This window comes from Rhineura floridana, chromosome 11 (genome assembly GCF_030035675.1).
Source record: "Rhineura floridana isolate rRhiFlo1 chromosome 11, rRhiFlo1.hap2, whole genome shotgun sequence".
NCBI classification, from domain to species: domain Eukaryota; kingdom Metazoa; phylum Chordata; class Lepidosauria; order Squamata; family Rhineuridae; genus Rhineura; species Rhineura floridana.
The window spans coordinates 41,767,847-41,786,365 of record NC_084490.1 but is presented as its reverse complement, the minus strand read 5'-3'; the positions used below and the strand labels follow the sequence as shown (position 1 = coordinate 41,786,365).

Here is an 18,519-nt window from a genome sequence, read left to right as displayed (position 1 = left end):
AAAGGGCAGCTTATAAATGCTTTAATATATTTATTTATTTATTGCATTTGTATACTGCCCCATAGCCAAAGCTCTCTGGGCGGTTTACAACAAAATAAATAATAAATACAATGCTGATTTGTTAAAAGCAAAAGAACAGCAGTGTCCTGCTCACATATAGTGCCCAGGCAGTGATCTTTCCTGGGTTTAAAACACTGCATGAGCAAAGAACACACTGTACTTAATGTGATTAAGTCCTGGACACCTTAATAGGCAGCTCCTAATAAATGACAAAGGTACCTGTAAATTCAGTTTCCTTTGAAGTGCTACAGTGTACTCTGTTTTTGCGACAGTTTTCCTCTAGGAGAATAGCTCTCCTCTGATTCACAGAGGGTTCTTAAGCCTTCCCTTCTAACCTGCTTTGGTTTCACTTGTAATCTGACTTAGCAATTCCTAATGAATCTAATAAAGTACTGTGAGGTATACCAGACAGATACATGATCCATGCACAAATGGGCTTACTCTAAATGGCTGCTAAGAGGCTGTGATCTTGGTATTCACAGCTAAGAGGAGACTAATTTTGGTCGGGAGGGCAATAATATGGAGACCAAAAGCTTAAGTTGCTACATACACGTTCACCAGCAGGTCCAGGCAAGCCAGCAGGTCCAGGCTCACCACGAGATCCTCTCTTGCCTTCCTCACCATGTGGACCAGGAGGGCCTTGGACACCAACGGGGCCCTAGAAAATAAAGTAAAGTGTTTGTGGAGGTAAAAATAAAGCTAGAATAGTCACAACATTTTACAAAGACATCCCAGGTGAGATGGACACTTACAGGTTCGCCTTTAGCACCAGCATCTCCTTTGTTTCCAGGAGCACCAGGTTCACCCTAAAGATATTAAGAAGAGACAGAAAACAATCACAAATCTCGTTCAGTGCAAGAAATGCAACAATGAATTTTGTTTTGTATTTTACAAGAGAACAAGGGTGTGTGGCATCTTTGAAGTGTCTCTCAACAAGTATCTGTTATCAAGACAATCCAGAGAGGAACAGGTTTGGTAAGATGCTAGGAGTTAGTTGAAAATTGGCTTTGCACCTGTCTAGAAGGAACTGATGGTGGGAAACAGAGCCAGGAAAAAGGGATTTGAGAACACAGTAATCAGTATGTGACTGATGAAAACCTCCATCATATGAGACTTAACAAAGGGATTTGGTAGCAGGAATATCCTGCTAAAGGATTTTGGATACTATTACTCTTAAAACATTTTTTTCCCACACCATCACTTATCCTTTTGATACTTTATTCCACCTACTGCACAGATCTGGCTGCTTTGAAATACTGTCATTTTTGGAATTTCAGAACCCAGTATATGCTGACAGGGTGGTATAATATGGTATCAAAGCAAGAAAGCTGGTATTCTGCCAGAAAAAATTTTTTTGAGTCTATACTCCCCTATTAGATACTGATCTGGAACAAATTGCCAACACTGCAAGAAACTAGGTACTGTTTCAAGCACAGCTGGAGGGATAAACAGAGGACGATGCCCACTGAATCAGTTATATTATGATAGATCCTCTTTGTTCTCCTACTGGCTAAAGAAACTGGGATTTACTGGATAGCCAGCCACGATGCGGATTTATTTGTTCAAAGTCCTGTGAAGAAAGGCACAACTTAAATGATAAGCCAAACGGTGAGGAACAATTAGGTGACACCTACGTTGTTACCCTTGGGACCAGGACCGCCACTGGGACCCGAAGGTCCAGCTGGGCCACGAGCACCAGGGAAGCCAGGAGCGCCAGCAATACCAGGAGCACCCTAGAAGAGAAAGCAGAGCTGGTGAAACAACTGGAAAAAAAGAAGGCTTTGAAGAAGACAAGAAAAGTAATGGGATGATACTTACAGTTACGCCTTTGCCACCAGGTTGACCATCGGCACCAGGATTGCCCTAAAGCAGAGGAGAAGGAGAGAAGGGTTATTATTATGATTGTCATTAGAAAATTCTGCATTCAGAATGAAAAAGAAAAGCAAAAACCAATTGGCACTGTAGCTTACAGAAGGACCAGCAGCACCAGCAGGACCAGCTGGGCCAGGTTCACCACGAGCACCTTGTGGGCCTTCACCACCACGACCACCTTGGGGGCCAGTTTCACCCTGTGCAGCAAGAGAAAGAAGAATATGCATAAGTACTCCTCCTCCAGCCTGGAGGCAACATCTTACTTCCCCGTCAAACTACACTATGCCACCCCCAGTCCTCTTGAGGCCTCACAATTTTGTCTTCTTGTTAGGCCTGCTAGTTTAGCAGTATAAGGCGTTAAGCTAGCTTTCAGGACCTCAGGCCTTCCCTTGAGGCCTTCTACTTGAAACACATTACACAAGGTCTGTTATTATATTACTCCGTTGAGGCCTAAGGCCTGTGGCCCAATTCTTATGCTGCAGGAACTTTATGGTTGCTAGTCCTTTTTGGTACTATCTTGCTGCTTTGGTAATGTTTGAACCTTGAAAGGTCATGCTGAAGGTTTAACAATGTGGTCACTTCTTTCCCATACCAACATCACCTGAAGTGTGTGTGATAGTGGAATGGGCAGTAACACTACAGTCGCCTCTCAAGTGACCTCTAGGTTCAGACATGAATGGGTCAGGATGGGAAGCTACCATGGGGAATTGCACCATTCTTATAATATAAGAACTTTGTCTGTGTAGATGTGTTACCCTCGTTTCTGGAATGAGGAGCTCTCAGGACTTCTTGGCCTCCTAGCCAGATGAGGCAGCATTCAGAGACTTTGAGGAAGAAGTGCTTTTCAGATCAGCCTTATCATTATGAGGAGCAAGGCTTTTCAGGAAAAGACGATAATCTTTCCCACAGGAGAAAAACAATGGTTGTGGCTGGTTTGGTAAGAAATCACTAATCTATAGAAGAGGAAGTGCTACAGAGTTCTTCATCTAGAAAAGTGGAGGGGAAGACTGAGTTCTCTCCCACCCCCTTTTTTAAAATTAACAATAGACTGAGAAATCCAAGAGACAAATGGGCCCTGCAACAAAATGTTGCAGTGTGGGATTCTTCTGCTTATGATTTCAGAAACTTCATTCTGTTCCCCCTCCTGCCCATTTCTCCTCTGCACCTCAACAGTTTTATCAGCATTTCAGGCCCACTGAGCGTGCTCAGTCCTCATAGGGCTGGTTTTTTGGCCCCCAATATTTTCCCCCCTAAAGATTTTTGTCTTTAGATCTGCAAACACTGGGATTCCTCAAAAGCCTGCTGAGACCTCCCTAGTATACAGTGATGGTGCCATTTTGGTTACATAAAGCAATGGTACTTGGAGAATTGAGATTGCTATTAGTTTATATACTGATAAAGGCTAAACTCAACCATTTTGATACAAAGCAATTACTTGAAATGTCAGTGTTGTCAGATATCCTTACCTTAGGGCCAACGGCACCAGGGAAACCAGGAGGACCAGCTGGACCAGTGGGGCCCTGAAATAAAGAAGAAAAAATTCATGGCATTTTCCTTAAGAGTCCCAAATTAACAGCTTCTTTACACTGGCCTACTCTGCCCCATTAATGGCCAGAGGTTTGGTCTGTGATCTAAAATGGAAGGAAAAAGGAAACGGGAGTTGAGACAAGCTCTTCCATAACTTGGTTGGCTAATTATAGACCACACTAAATTGCAAATCCCCATTTCGGTTACAGAGCTTGGCAATGGCCAGTGTTGCTATGGCAGAGCCTTCCCTCTCTGCAGGAATGTGATCACCACTTCAGCAATATTAAAGATGATTAAGAGAAACTGAGAGTCACAGCAATACTTACTGGGGGGCCAGCAGGACCTGCAGCACCATCGTTACCACGACCACCCTGTAGGAGACAAGAGAGGAAAAAGGAATTTGAACCAAAGTGACCTTACCAGGCCACATCAGAGTTGGAAGATGGTACACCACAGTTCATGATGTGCCTTCAAAGCAGCTCATCCAGCCCCACAATGTATAGGAATCCAGCAAGACAAAAGAATCTACTTACAGCAGGGCCAGAAGGACCAGGGCGACCTCTCTCACCAGGAAGACCACGTGGGCCCTATTCAGAATAAGCAGAATCAAGGTCAGACGGGGGAAGGCAGCTTTGATTTCATGCCCCATTTCTACACACCAAGCTTTTTCATTAGCTGTTCTGTTCTTTAACATCTACCACTTTCCTCCAAAAGTGTAATGCCTCTACTGGTGTTAAGGGGTTCCTGTTTCCATCAGGAAGCCATAAAGACTGTAGACAGAGAGTCTTAATTTGCTAGTGTGTCTTGTTTCTTTATGTTGTTACTTCATACCTCTCAAGTTCCCCTGACTGAAATTTGATCCACCCCTTTCCCCTCATTTCATTCCCCTTCACTATGTGTTCTCGCTCTTCTGGATCTGCTCATAACTATATCCACAGACTGATATATACCTCTGTGGAATCCATAAAACCCAGTGAAAGAATATTTGCTGTTACTTTCCCCACCCAGGTGCTACAGACATCCAGTTCTGCCATGACTCCTGCTCATTTGCCTGAAATCTTACACAAAGGCCTACAACTATCCATAAAGCAGGGGTAAGGATGTTGCAGCCCTCCAGATGTTGTTGGACTACACCTCCCATCATCCCTGACCATCGGCCATGCTGGCTGAGACTGATGGGAATTGGAAGCCAACAACATCTGGAGGGCCACAGGCTCCCTGCATAAAATAATGGTACATCTTGCTGGATATTTCTCTGTGTTCTTTATGTCAAGATGCTCCTGTCCTTCATGTAGGTGGCTGCTATCTCACACTTAAGGAAGGATTCAGACGGAAGTCTTGCATTGTCTTTTGGGGTTGCTGGATGTTCACCACATGGAACTAGTTCATCTGAAGGATTTTCATTAACAAGGTATGAAAGGAAGTCTACTGCGTATTGGACACCTTCAGAAAATTAGTTTTATTTGATTCCTAACAAAGAATGTTTGGTTAAAGCTTTTACTGAATCCATCCTTAGGAACACAAAGGTTGTAAAGTGTGACCATAGTACACAGAAACACATGAAGCTACCTTACATTGAATCAGATCCATCTAGCCTACTATTGTCTACTCTGACTGGAAGAGGCTCTTTAGGGTCACAGACAGAGATCTTCCCCACCACTTGCTACCCACTCCTGCTCCTTTAACTGGAGATGCCAGGGATTGATCCTGGGACCTTTTGCATGCAAAACATGCACTCTGCTACTGAGCTATCCTCTTGCTTTGCTCCTTCGACAAAGGGGAGTTTTCCTTTTACTTCTGTGATATCACCTGAGCAAATTGTTGATAGGCAGCCTATGCTTGTAAGATGCAGAAAGATGATCTACCCATCAAAGTAATGAACAGAAGAAAGGTAATACTCACTACTTGTCCAGGAGCACCATTCTCACCAGGGCTACCGGGCTCACCCTAAAAGAGAAGACAGAACAGATGTCAACTCCCTGTTGCTGAAATATGAGGGAATAGAATTCTGTATAAACTGAAGGCAGTACATAAAAGTGGACACTCACCTTGGGGCCAGCTGGACCAGAATCACCTTTAGCCCCATCAAGACCGCTGAATCCCTAAAGTAGAAGGAAGGAATGAGTAGATGGAGAGAAAAAAGACACATTAAAATCCAAAAGGTTGACTATAAAAAAGGCAATGGCTGCCATATTATAATTCTATGTTTGGAAGGCTATTAGCGCCTTAGTTTACAGCTCAACTAAAAAGCTGATGGGTTCCATATTATTATTATTATTATTGGTCTAGTCAGTTCCTGAATGGGAGACTGCCTTGAATTAAGTAGATTGGCAGGATATAAATGCAGAAGACAATAATACTATGTTCAACCAAAGACATCTGAGCAGACATTATAAAGGGCCTGTTTATGGGCTTGTCAGCTTGGGCCTCGGGTGCCTTCTAAGACAAGCAGCAGGAGAAGGGGCTTCATTCCATGGTTCACTTGGCCATATAGCTGGAGGTGTTATCACTTCCATGGTAGCAATGAACAGCAGGAATTATCTAGTGAAGGAGACATGGTGCTGTTTTCACCTGTTATGCCTGCAAATCTTAAAAGCACCAGGGAATGCATACCTACTCTTAAGTAAATAATCTAGCCATCGGATACTCTGAATTGCAAGATCCCTTGATTTTCTTGGCCACTGAGTAATTGGAGCAAACTTACTCTGTGTCCCTTCATGCCTGGCAGGCCAGCAGTTCCAGGAAGACCACGGGCACCCTGAAGAAAGACAACAAGAAATTATTTAGGAGAGATAGAAGAAAATAATGTCTTAGCTTTCTAACTTTCTGTAAACAAGTGTGTCAGACTTCTTCACACTGATGCCTGGTTTATGACTGGGGCACATTTAATCTGCTTTTCATTAACTGTGTAGTGTACCAGTTTAAAAGCTCTAAGAAATGCCAGTATGGTAGTTGGAGGTATCCTGGCTGGACCATCTTAATGACTAGCTTTGTCCTTATGTCTCCCTGAACTTCCCTCTTCAACCTGACTCAAGATCAAAGTTCTTTGTTCAGCTGGGACCACCCATCAATAGATCAAATTTCCCAATCTGGGAAGGAATCTATCAGTAATCACCTAGTCTGATGATGCAATGAGCAGAATGGATGAGTTCAGATGTGGGCTTCAAAATCCCACTCAGCCACCTTGTGGCCATAGACTAGTGACTATTGTACAGTCAGGTTTACCACATTGCAAAATTGTTGTGAGGATGCATTGAAATAGGGGTGCATTGTAATATGTTCTTAAGCATTTAGAGTGGGGCAGGTGAGCAGGAAGAGGTTGTATGTTAACCCTTCACCAACCTGGTGCCCTCCAGGTACTGTTGGACCTCAATTACCATCTGCCCCAGCTAGCCTAACCAATGGTCAGGGATAACAGGAGTTGTAGTCCAAAACATCTGGAGGGTGGGGAAGGCCATTGGATATGCTTCTAAATAAATAAATCCCTCTGTAGCACAGCAGGAATCAAAACAGTTAAGCTGCTAACCCTGCTAATATGATTATCTAACCTGTTATTTCAAAAACTCTGGAAGCAAGTTTAGGAAGTTCCATAACTTTCCCTAGACAACAGGTTCCCATTATCAAGGCTACCTGTTTCACCTCCAGGAATGTCTGGACATGTTGCAACTCTTCGTAAAAGGACAGTTGCTTGATAGCTGTCCCATGATGAGAGTCATCTTACCTGTGGGCCAGGAGCACCGCGCTCACCAGGACGGCCAGGTTTTCCAGCTTCACCCTTGGAGAAAGAAAAGGAAACAGATCTAAGCCAGTGCTGGAAAAACAGTAAGTTATTAGGAAGAAAGACTATTGATTGACCAATTGTGTTTGTAAAGGGGGCCTAAACCCTTTGACTTCTCATGAAGATTTGCAATCTAATGGTCTTGAAATGTCAACAGGTGTCACCTGAGGGTTGGTGCCTCTGCTTCTGTTCAGCTGAGAGAGAGAAGCTAGAGAAAAGGCAATGGGCAAGACTGATTAAGGCCAAGCAATGACAAATGCTGGCTCGGCGGCTGCTGAAGAGTTCAACACTATGACCAGGGATAAGGCTTTTTGACATTGTAAACTCCTTTGATGCAGAGATACTGAAAGGCATTCAGTGGGAATGGAACAACTGGTGGTTGCCCCTTGGTCACTGTCTGCTCGATGCAGTGCTTAATGGGAGACAGTAAGGGAAAGTGGTGCGAAGGAAATGAAGGCCCTCACCTTTCATTGTCACCTTGCAGAACCCTACTTGCTTTTCTTGGAGACAATGTAAGACAGGTGCATGAGTCAGCTCACTCAAGTCTGTAAGCTCAGAGCAACCTCAGCATCAATGTTAGTGATTTGCATGGCAATTTGGGCACACCTCATTGTTGGATTATTGGAAGGAAGAAGTCCCCCACCACAACTACCAACCCCAAAGGAAAGACATAAGTTACTCACATCATCTCCGTTCTTGCCAGGTGGGCCGGATGGACCACGGGGACCCATTGGACCCTAGAATTTGAAAAGAAACAAATGTAGGAAAATCAGAGATGAGTATTCCCTGCTCCTATTTATAACCCAGCTGAATTGTTCAAAAGTGGGCCAAATAAGGACTTCTAATCCAAAACCTGTCTGTGACATTCTATGTTTAAAAGCTCCCCCAACAGAAAACTGCAAGGAACAGACTCAAAGGAGACTGTTCAGCTTAGCCATAACAATGCAAACACAAAATGCAAAAAGAAGATCAGATGGTACTCACACTACCACCAGGCTCTCCGGGTTCACCAGGGGGACCTTGGAAACCTTGGGGGCCCTGGAAGATTAAGAATATCATCTATGTTAGATAGAAGGCTACTACTGACTGCACCCCTATTTGTTTTGGATAGAACATGATGGACCTTATGACAGCTCTAAGTCCCCACCCTTCCCTTCATCTCTGACTCCACCTCCATGCCTTCTACTGTGCTGATCTCCTAACCTGAAACAGCATCTTCCCTGTGAATCTGCATCTTCTTGTTCTGTTGCATGGCATCTCTTCAACCACCTTGTGCTATCCTTGCCTCCTCTCCCGCAGAGCCAATTTATTAAATCCCTGAACTCTCCAGTTTGCCAATATAGACTGTAAGACCCCAGTAAGGGTTAACTTGAGCCAAACCTCACTGGGGCTGAGCTCTCAACAAAGAAAAGAAACAAGTGCCCCAGAGCATATGCAGAGCGGTCTACAGAATAACTAGATCCTCCATATATTGGATTAGGAGGCAGGCTTACTGCTAGAGGGTATGGAGTTCAAGAAAGCTGCATCTCTCTCTCTCTCAAGTGAACCCTGAAAATGCAGGGGACACATCACTGGTTCCGTTGCCTGAGTTTAGTGAACAATGTTTGTCCATAAGTTTTAAGAAGTAATAGCGATGTAAGTAACCATCTCACATATCAAAGGGTAAAGTGGAAATGGTTATGTCTTTCATTTCCCCTGCTCTCAGCTCGCCTGTAAAGCTGTGTGATCATCCAGGTTTGTGGAGCAGGCCTCTCAGGGGAGGAGCTTGTTTCCTCTATGCAAAGAGGAAAGAAATCTTTGTCAAAGCAATCTCCTATTCTGTGCCAAGACCTAAGAGTAAGTGAATTCTGCAACTCCACAACCTATGCAAACTAAGAGATTTGCATATAGTCTGCAAAATTAATCTGCTTCTGATAAGGCAAAGAACTAAAGAGGGCACAAAATCGGATCCTTGTTCTCCAGGACAGTAGACATCTCACTCAACCCCCATTCCTTCAACGAATGAAGAAAGGAAGTGGGATTATCAGGATGGTGAACATTGCTTCAAGTACTGACATTTGTGCACAATGCACCTCTCATCTGAAATGCTTAATGCATAAAGGCTTGTCTAACAAGTTTTGAGAGCTCATTGTTAAGATGAAAATGAAGAGGTACTTACGGGAGAGCCAGGAGGACCAGGAAGACCACGGGGACCAGATGGACCCTGCAAATCAAGGTGAGAAGAGTAAGTCATGTTTACAGATTAAATGCAAGTGCCACCATTTTGATTTGACTCCAGTGGATATCCATTTTTTCTAGGCTTGATCTAACAATCATATTGCCTTGCTCTTGCTCTTTCTTATTCTTGATCTTTCCTATTAACTAGATCTGACTCCCTCCCCTCTTTATATCATTTCCTAAATTGCCTTTCCTCCATTTATTTTAAATTATCCTTTCATCTCTCTTGGCCTAGCTTCCACATCGATATTGGGAAATGTCTGCTGTTGCACCACATTAGTAGTCAATGTGATTGGCTGCTTCCCAACTGAGTGGTGAGTTGCCATCAAATTTCGCTGAGAGTGAAACATAACACAAAACTGGAGGTTCCTACCTGAGAATCTTTGAGAGAACCTCAGAGAAGCAAGACTAATAGAAATTTTTGGTGGGGGGTTGTACACCCCTAAGTCCCTGTTTCCTTCTAAGCCAGGTTAACTGGTATATTATGAAGAAAACAAGTATAAGGCATCAAACTCAAGGCATTACCTCTCAGCTTTACCTCTCCCTCCACTGTGGTGACAATATCACTGACATATTTTGCAAGGGTGCTGTGAGGATACTGAGGTAATGTTTGCTCACTTTGGGGAAAAAATCAGTTATAGGTTGGCTCCAGAGTTCAGACTAAGTTAGTTGAGCATAGTTCCCACTAAAAACAATAGCAGTTGTCATGACTAACTTGTTCCATTGATTTCAATGGGACTTGTCCAACCAATTTAGACTGGGTCTAACCTTATGTAAATACTCATGATCACTAATATTATAATCATTTAAATCATAACAATTATTAATTCATTGAACCCATATTCTGGATCACTTTTCCTCATGGAAAGAAGGAATGTCAGCCCTTAGTTACTCTGTTTTTCTGGTGAGACCCCTGCCTAATAAAAAATAACAGTAAAGTTAGAGTATCTGTGATTTTTTTTACTCTAGGAAAGACAGTTACTGCTACTGAGATCAGACACGCATCAGTAGACTTTCTACCTACCTACCTATGCATGACCTCACCATTCTGTCTTGAGGATAAAGGAATCAAGAAGGCTGAAACAGACTCTTTGGTTTGCATTTCCTCAATCTTCTCAGGTTTTCTCGCTACTTTTCTTCTTCCTTACTAAACCCTCACCCTTCAGCTGACACTCTCAGATTCCTCGAGGCCATCAACACTTACCATTGGGCCAGGAAGAGCAAGACCACCACCAGCGGATTTTTCATCATAACCATAAGACAGCTGAGAAGCGAAGTTCTACAAGGGCAGAGAAGAGGAAGAAAATGTTTTGTCAGGGTTCTTCAGAACACATTCTCCATTAATTGATGGAATAACAAAATTATGTGGGCAAACCCAACTTACTCCGCCAAGGCCTGGGGTTCCTGGAGGTCCAGGGAGTCCAGGTTTTCCAGGAATACCATCTCTGCCAGGTGGGCCTGGATCTCCCTGAAAACAAAGGCAGTAAGAAGCCACAGGTTAGCACCATGACAGTATGCTCTGATCGTTATACAAGATGAAAACTCTTTGGAAATTCCTCACACCCTGGCAAAATTTGAAAGGGGGCGTTTCTATGTCCCTCCCCCATATGAATAATTGTGAAACTGTAATAAATTATACCGAAATGGCCTTATGTCTTTTCAAAACAATGATTGGATGTTTACTTAAAAGCTGCCGTGAACTTAAAAAATACATTCCAACGTTGCTAAAAAGAATAAGTAAAAAGAGATTTGAATATGCTTTCTGTAGACTGGAAGTGGGCGAGATCATCTAAGAGAACAATCTACGCCGGCCAAATTTTCTTTGCATACAGGAATGGAAATTTCAAAACGTAGCCAAAAAAGTGTCCCTGATATTTTATTACTATCCCAGTCTCACATAATATTTTGCCAACATTTCTTCCGGCATGCTTGCTTTATTTTATTTTTCCTTTGAACTATTATCAGCCAAAGCCTAGTTACAGATATCTACCCTGTCTCCTTTGGGGCCTGGTTCTCCTTGAGGACCCTGCCAAATATAAAAAAAATAGTGATTAACAGATTATCATTCAGAGAACAAAACTGATGCATCCAAATAAATGAAAGTTAAGATTACCAAAAGATACTTTACCTCTACTCCAGGGGCTTGTGGTTGAGAGGGATCTTGGATACAAAAGGAAAAGGATTATTAAGAATCAGAACTTATCATCTAGAATTTATCATCATAATCTGCAAAACAAAACAAAACAAAACAAAACCAGCCCATGCCATCTGGCCTATCAGAATCTCCTCACCATAATAAACATTAATGACTCTTTACAGACCAGACTTATATTCTTGTTGATAAATCTAAGTACATTTTAGAGGTTGATAGGAATTGGCAGCTCCTGTTGTTGGCCTAATTAGAAGATGCAGTGTGTTAATCTGCAGAATAGTTATTCACATCACCCAGACTACTTGAGCACTCCCATTTGAAATGTTCACTTTCCAAAGGAAGGAAGCAAAGCCCAGTTTTCTTCCCGTGATGCACCATTATAGTGTCAACTAAAGCTACGATGCCTTTGATGGCATTGCCTGAAAGATCCTCCCCCAACTCTTCACTCTCTTCTAAAACCTTTCCTGGCTCTGCATGCATTGCTTCTTTGCCAACTTTCTGCAAGCACTCAAGGAACAGATACAAATATTTACACAAATATTTATATTAAACCAATGATTTGTTATTGTTATTTGCAATGAAAACAAAATCTCAGACAACGGAATCACTTATTCAGGTGCCGGATGGATGGACGGACTGACGGACAGACGGACCGACGGATGGATGGATGGATGGATGGATGGATGGATGGATGGATGGGAAGAAAATAATAAATAGGCAATGTAAAGGTGGGTGGATATTTGGATGGGTGATTAGATGGCTGTTGATCAGTTGATAAGATGGGAAAAGAGGAGCGAAGAGGAAAGATAGGAAAATTAATCAATATTTGAGTACATTAGTAGAACGTAGATGATTTGTTTGGACAGATGGATGAATTAGTAAAATAGACTAGACTAGATATGATGAGTAAATATGTTTGTAGACAGGCAGTTTTTTTTAGTAGACTGATAGGAGTATGGTTGAGTGGAATGATAAGAGGCTGGGTGATCATGGATGGAGGGAATTATGGACAATTCTGATGGTCTGAGTGAATGGGCAAGTGGAAGAAGAGTAGGTAAAGTCAGTACCCGTATCAGGACAGATAGGACAGCATTCTCCGAAGGGGATGTGAGGATGGGGGCAGTCCGATGTGTGTTCACAGATCACCTCGTCGCAAAGGATGTTACCGCTGTCGCACACGCAGATCTGGCAGTTTTCTGGTTTCCAAACATCTTTGTCATTGTACGTTATTCCGTCCTGTATGCAGCTTCCAGATGGAACTAAAGAAAGAGACAACACAAGAAATAAGGTGGATGAGAGAAGAGGTGAAGGATTGTCTAGGAGCCAGCAGTGTCAGTAGAATACATGAATCGACAAAGGAGCAAACTGGAGAATCTCTTGTGATAGATCAATTTGGAGAAAGCATAATGTTTTATAAAATTGCTTTGGATTGGCGGCTTCCTTTCCCTCCTCCCCTCCACTTACACTGACATTTTGTGTGTGTGTTCTAAAACCTCATCTGCTTTTCATCAAGAAAACTCTATGACACAGGAAATGAGCCAGCCTCACAATAACTCTTTCCAGTTGCTTTGGAATTTAAACAAAACCTCTGGCCAGTTGTTACATCCAACTGGTAACCTCAACATTCTGAGCTGAAGCCAAACCAAACGCACACAAAAAAAGAGAAAGAAATCAACAGCCTTCCGAAAAGGAGAAGAGATAAAGAGGAGAGAGACTCAGGAATTAGGACTGAAGGAGGACCCACATAGGGGAATAAATTGTATCCTACTAAGGGCATGTGGCCTTGGGAAACTGGATCCAGTGCAAACAATTTAAGTAGGCAGAGAAGTCAGCAGGTGTGCACCATGACGGGGCAGGTTTACAAGGCAGGTGAGATGGCCTCCCACCTTAGGTGAAATCTGATGCCAACTTGTTCAGAAACCAGAAACTGTGGAACATACCTAAGCCAAGGATGGTACCAAGAGATATGCCAAGAACAAATGATGGAGAAGAAGTAAGGATTTATTTCCTAGCACATTTTGTTAGTTTGTTTTAAAAATTGAAGGATTGTGCATATTTCTCCCTTTTAAAATTGTACACTGAACTTTTAAAATGATAGAGGTTTTACTTTATCATGGCGGGGGGGGAATGAAAAGAAAGAAAACCTGCTATTCTTGGAAGAAGTACAGAATAAGGGGGGGAAACCAAAAAAGAGCCAAGGAGATGTGGCAACATGAAACTCATGTTTGATAACACCATGCTGGAATGTTGCAGGAAAATTTCCCATCAGCCACTAGATGGCAGCAAAAACTTCCATAATTGGAATCAAGAAGATATCATTTCACAAATGTTATCTGCTTCTTGGGATATTAATTGTTCCCCAGTGGAGGATTGTTCAGTAAACCTGTTTAGTTGATGACCCCGGAAACAGACTCTCTTTGATTAGTGCTGACCCGTATTAAGGCCACTCCCCCAAACCCCACCCCAGACAAGGCTGTGTAAGAAAGCCTTACTAGCCAAAGGCAAGAGTGAGTCTGTTGATGGCCAGCAGATGTCACCATTGGACTTTGTTGTCTAGAGAAAATTATTCCCTCCAAATCCTTTACTATCCAAAAGGCTTTGTCTATGAAGTGATGTCTAGACTCTCGTGCTTTATAGGTTGGTGCAACATTTTCCTTATGAATCATCTTGAAACTCTTCCCCCCCCGGGGGGGGGGGTAATATTTTCCTGATGGCTTTTGCAGGCTTCTTCAACAAGGCAGGGAAAATAGCTTTGTCCTTCTACCTTCTACCCTCCTTCCCCCTCTCAACCATTATGCCTTAGCTTTCCAAGAACACACAATGAGTTTTCCATCATTTGCTATACTCCCCTTTTCTGTCCCCCTCCAATGACAACCCACTCCCATTTTCTCCCCACCTTCTCCTTTACTGAACTTGGCAAGGCTGTGCAGAGATTCTAATTGATCCAACTTACTGCTTTGCCCCAAGGGACATGTTTAGAGAAAAGGGGAAGGGAGAGAGGGAGACCGAAGGAAACACGCCCAAGGCTACATACAGCTGGGTAAGTTTGCTTTTAGAAGTCGTTCATTTTCTCCATAGAGCACTTTCAGGAGAATCAGGAGAATTCTTGTGGAATAAATGCCTTAATTTTCAGTCTCTTAAACCTTTCTCCCCACTGCCATCATGCCAACCTTAGAAGCTTCAGAAAGGTCACCAGTGTGTGTTGACCTTTCCCACTTTTTTTAAAAAAAGAGGAATCTTAACACCATATATATAACAAGCACTTCCCTCCCCCCGATCTTATCTCTACATCTCCTCAGCCACCACTGCATGCTACAAATATTACAATTACAGTGAAGTACAGATTACAAAATGATAACATAGCCACCACCGGCCCATCCCCAACTTTGGCAAACTGTTCTGCAGAAATAGTTTGATGCTTGCTCTGCACTACTAGGTTTTGGCAATTCAGAACGGGGAAAGACTTTGCATTCAACAGATGGGAAATAGAAAACAAGGGGGAAATGTGCCCCTTCACATAACTATGATAAAAACTGTTATTTAGCATGCATACATTGCTGTGAGAGGAGATAAGATGCTGTACTTACTGTCTTCTTCGCCTTGGCCTTTGGTGAGTAGAACAGTTGCTGCTATCAAAAGCAGTAACCGGGAATCCACAAAGCTGAACATGTCTAAATATTAGACATGAAGACTCTTTGTATCCTTGGTTCTGCTTTAGAGTCCAGTCATACAGGGACGGTCTGATTTATGTAGTTCCACTCCAGACCCTAGCAGAAACTTCCTACTGACTCTGTCAAGTTCTTAGGCTCCCTTTTTATATGGTCCAGTGTCCCAGAGGTGGATCCCTTCTTTGCTTGCTTCTGAGTGCTGAGGGGGGGATCTTGGGCCAGCCCCTCAGCCAATCAGAGAAGCCCAGCCTGCCCCGACACACACACACACACACACACATACACACACATATGCGCACCCACTCCCAAAAAGTTGAAAAGCCAAGCCAAGCCCCTTTCTAACCAATCATAAAAGAATGGACCCTGTTAGTCTCCCTTCCAGAAAACCAGTGGATCTTCTAGGGTGGAAGTACATTCTGTGTGAAGAGGGAGGAATGTAATGGGGTATGAATTGAGGTGTGTGTGTGTGTGTGTGTATGGGGGGACTAAAAGAAAAGGGGGAGCAAGCTGATTTGGGGAACAGGAGTTACAGGAAGGTCTGAAAGAACCAAGTTGAATATTAGAAAGTATGCAAGATCAGATAATAGTAAGGTAAAACGTGCAGCTTTTGCATGACCTAATAAAGCACCTGTGAAGGTGGGGCACCAGAGGGAGGTATAGAGCAAAGTGTGTAGTTGTTTCTGTATGTCTTTTTCTTCTTAAAATACCAAAAAAAGTAAAACTTTTGGTTCATGCAAGCTTTCTCTAAATGTCAATGGATCCTTGCTATGTTGCAGTTCGCTTTAATTTTATATCCATCCTTTCTCTCATTCTCTTCTCCTCTCTCCTTTTGAAACAATTGCCACAATTTCAAAAACAGACAGACAGACAGACAGACAGACAGAGAGTGCGATAAAGTGTGGCTTGGGCAGCATCATGCTAAAAATAAGGAACACAGTTTGAAATTACCGATGAAGGACCAAAAAGAAGCAAATGGACAAAAATGCCAAGAAAAGGAATACCCCTAAGGCTCAGCAACTTCCCCTGGGTTCAGGGGCCCCAGTGCATGCACAGAGTTGCCCTGACCTTCAGAGGCTTCCCTATTCTCTCTTACACCATATGTATATATGAACTCCATATGTGAATTGCAGCACACATGGAGTTCAGTATCAGAAAATATGTGCTGTTTACTGATTAAAAAGGAAAGTTGAAGCTTGTCTTGCTTACACCCCCATTGTAAAACACATGAAAATTCCATAGAAATCAATGGAATTTAACTTGTATGCAGTGTGCAATGCAATCAGTAATGGAGTGATGGACTACGATCATAATAAGAACACTTCAAATCATGCCGTATAAACTTCATTTGAAAACAACAGGACAAGTCAAAATGCTTTTGGTCAGGTTTGAGGTTTGGTGTCTCTAAATATCATGGCTATGGCTTTCCAATTTTCTGCCACCATCCGTGAAAAAGAAATGCTATCTGTATATGTGTTTTACTATGTGATATGGTTTACCTATATTTATGGCTGCCTGTCTGTAAAGATGTGTAACAGACTAGGACAACCTTCAAATGTGCATGTAACAAGATAAAACACATTTAAAAAAACATATGAAGTTTTTTTATCATAAAAAATGTTACCCATGATCCAATCCATTTGTACTGATGTGAATGTGAAATATTGAAAAAAATCATAAGGTTTTCATTCTATCCCAATTTATAACGTCAGTGTCTTCACTAAGAATCTCCCAAAATGTTGATCTTGTGCACAAACTAATAAAAATGACTTCATTAAACTTCATTAAACTTTTTGACCCTTATTTCACAGAGGTTTGAATGGGCAAACTTCAAATCCAAATGGCAAATATGCTTTGTGACTCAAATACAGGCATTCCAAGAACCTCAGAGAAAAATCCAAAGGCTGATTTCTTATTAGCTACGCTCCTTCTCCCTGATGGACCTCAAGGGCATATTCTCCAAAAAAAGAAAAAGAAACTTCCATGACTGTTCCAAAGCGTGAAGAGCCACGTTGGTTGGAAAAAGAAGCAGCATTGTGACAACAGCACACAAGATACTGTGCAATTTTTAGAAGCTGCAATTACTGGTGTGTGTGTGTCTGTGTGTGTGTTTACTAGGCCATGGTAAACTACACCTTTCAACCTCTGGGCTTTAAAATAACGTCCAGGAAGCTTCCAAAGGAAGGACATCCTAAAGCAAACCACTTTAGAATAGAGGATACCATGAGGGAGAGTAAACCTTCCCTGAAAAATCAAAAGTTTAGAGAGAAATTTCATTGCATGATTTTCTTTGAGAATAACAGAGGCAGTAGAATTTAGGATGTGGGCTTCTTTTTGGTTTTAAGACTCTAGGTGTATCTATTCCATTGATCCAGAGTTTTTTGCCCTATTTATTATTTTTATTGGTTTGTACTGCTTTGGAAAAACATTTAATAAAAATATTGTTCAAAATAAAAAAACAAAACACAAGATTTTGAAATGAGTTGTGTTCCTAATAATCAGGACCACTGTAAGGAAGGCAGGACAATGGATCTTAGCAGTTGGGATAGACAGATCTGCCCAGTTTCCCTGAATTTCTTATTTTTCCAATCTTAAATTCAGTTCACCACATTTCTGCATCAGTTCACGTTGTTGTTGTTGTTAAAGTCCTCATGAACTATTTTCAGCACTTTAGTGCAGATTTCTCTTAATGAATACAACTTTGGAAGCAATTTTTAATGTTTTCACCAATATATGCATTTTTATGCACATTTCCCCCTAATATATACATTTTTGGACACATGTTTTGACTGGAAAACTGGACTACAAAATTCAAAGAAGAGCACTTTTGGAAGGATGCCTGCATTTCAGTTTGCATATTTTTGGAGGGAGTGCACATCAGATAGGTTTGCAAACCAAACCAAATTTCTCTCCCATCCCTGCTTAGCAGGCAAATTCAGCAGAAACATGGTATGTGCTGAAAATCAGGAGCATTGCAAAGCTGATGAGTAATTGCCTACAAAATGTGAGGTTCAAATGCAATGTCCTTGGCAACTGGGATCTCTTGAACAAATGTTAAATAGTAATGGATCACTCATCAGAAATTCAGAATACATGTTAGAGATTATTGACCTTAAACTGGTGGGATTATAACCTGATTTCAGGTGGATTTGCATCACTGGTACTGCTTTAATTTCCTTTTTTAAAACATGTTTTTCTTTACTGCTGGGTGTCAGAGAAAAAGTTAGATACAAAGGGAGCCATGGAAA

At 42.0% G+C, this 18,519-nt stretch overlaps 1 protein-coding gene and 1 long non-coding RNA gene across 3 annotated transcripts in view; one reads left to right on the top strand and one right to left on the bottom strand.

The window, feature by feature from the left end:
• Positions 1-15,413, bottom strand: part of COL1A1 (collagen type I alpha 1 chain) — a 47,003-nt gene extending 31,590 nt beyond the window's left edge. Inside the window, exons 1-21 of the mRNA XM_061587997.1 lie at positions 15,194-15,413; positions 12,674-12,865; positions 11,583-11,614; positions 11,445-11,480; positions 10,839-10,922; positions 10,659-10,733; positions 9,396-9,440; positions 8,222-8,275; positions 7,921-7,974; positions 7,181-7,234; positions 6,164-6,217; positions 5,508-5,561; positions 5,362-5,406; positions 3,993-4,046; positions 3,786-3,830; positions 3,399-3,452; positions 2,031-2,129; positions 1,879-1,923; positions 1,695-1,793; positions 813-866; positions 611-718 (exon numbers count right to left, since the gene is read on the bottom strand). Of these exons, the coding sequence (XP_061443981.1) occupies positions 611-718; positions 813-866; positions 1,695-1,793; positions 1,879-1,923; positions 2,031-2,129; positions 3,399-3,452; positions 3,786-3,830; positions 3,993-4,046; positions 5,362-5,406; positions 5,508-5,561; positions 6,164-6,217; positions 7,181-7,234; positions 7,921-7,974; positions 8,222-8,275; positions 9,396-9,440; positions 10,659-10,733; positions 10,839-10,922; positions 11,445-11,480; positions 11,583-11,614; positions 12,674-12,865; positions 15,194-15,275 (1,419 nt within the window). The 5' untranslated portion in view covers positions 15,276-15,413. The remainder of the gene's footprint in view (positions 1-610; positions 719-812; positions 867-1,694; positions 1,794-1,878; positions 1,924-2,030; positions 2,130-3,398; positions 3,453-3,785; positions 3,831-3,992; positions 4,047-5,361; positions 5,407-5,507; positions 5,562-6,163; positions 6,218-7,180; positions 7,235-7,920; positions 7,975-8,221; positions 8,276-9,395; positions 9,441-10,658; positions 10,734-10,838; positions 10,923-11,444; positions 11,481-11,582; positions 11,615-12,673; positions 12,866-15,193) is intronic.
• Positions 11,764-16,998, top strand: LOC133365778 (uncharacterized). Of its 2 annotated transcripts, none has more exons than XR_009758320.1 (3): positions 11,764-13,599; positions 14,574-14,646; positions 16,134-16,998. It is a non-coding gene; the product is annotated as an uncharacterized LOC133365778 (long non-coding RNA). The 2 variants fall into 2 exon arrangements; XR_009758319.1 differs by having other exon boundaries at positions 11,764-14,243.
• Positions 16,999-18,519: the final 1,521 nt, after the last annotated feature.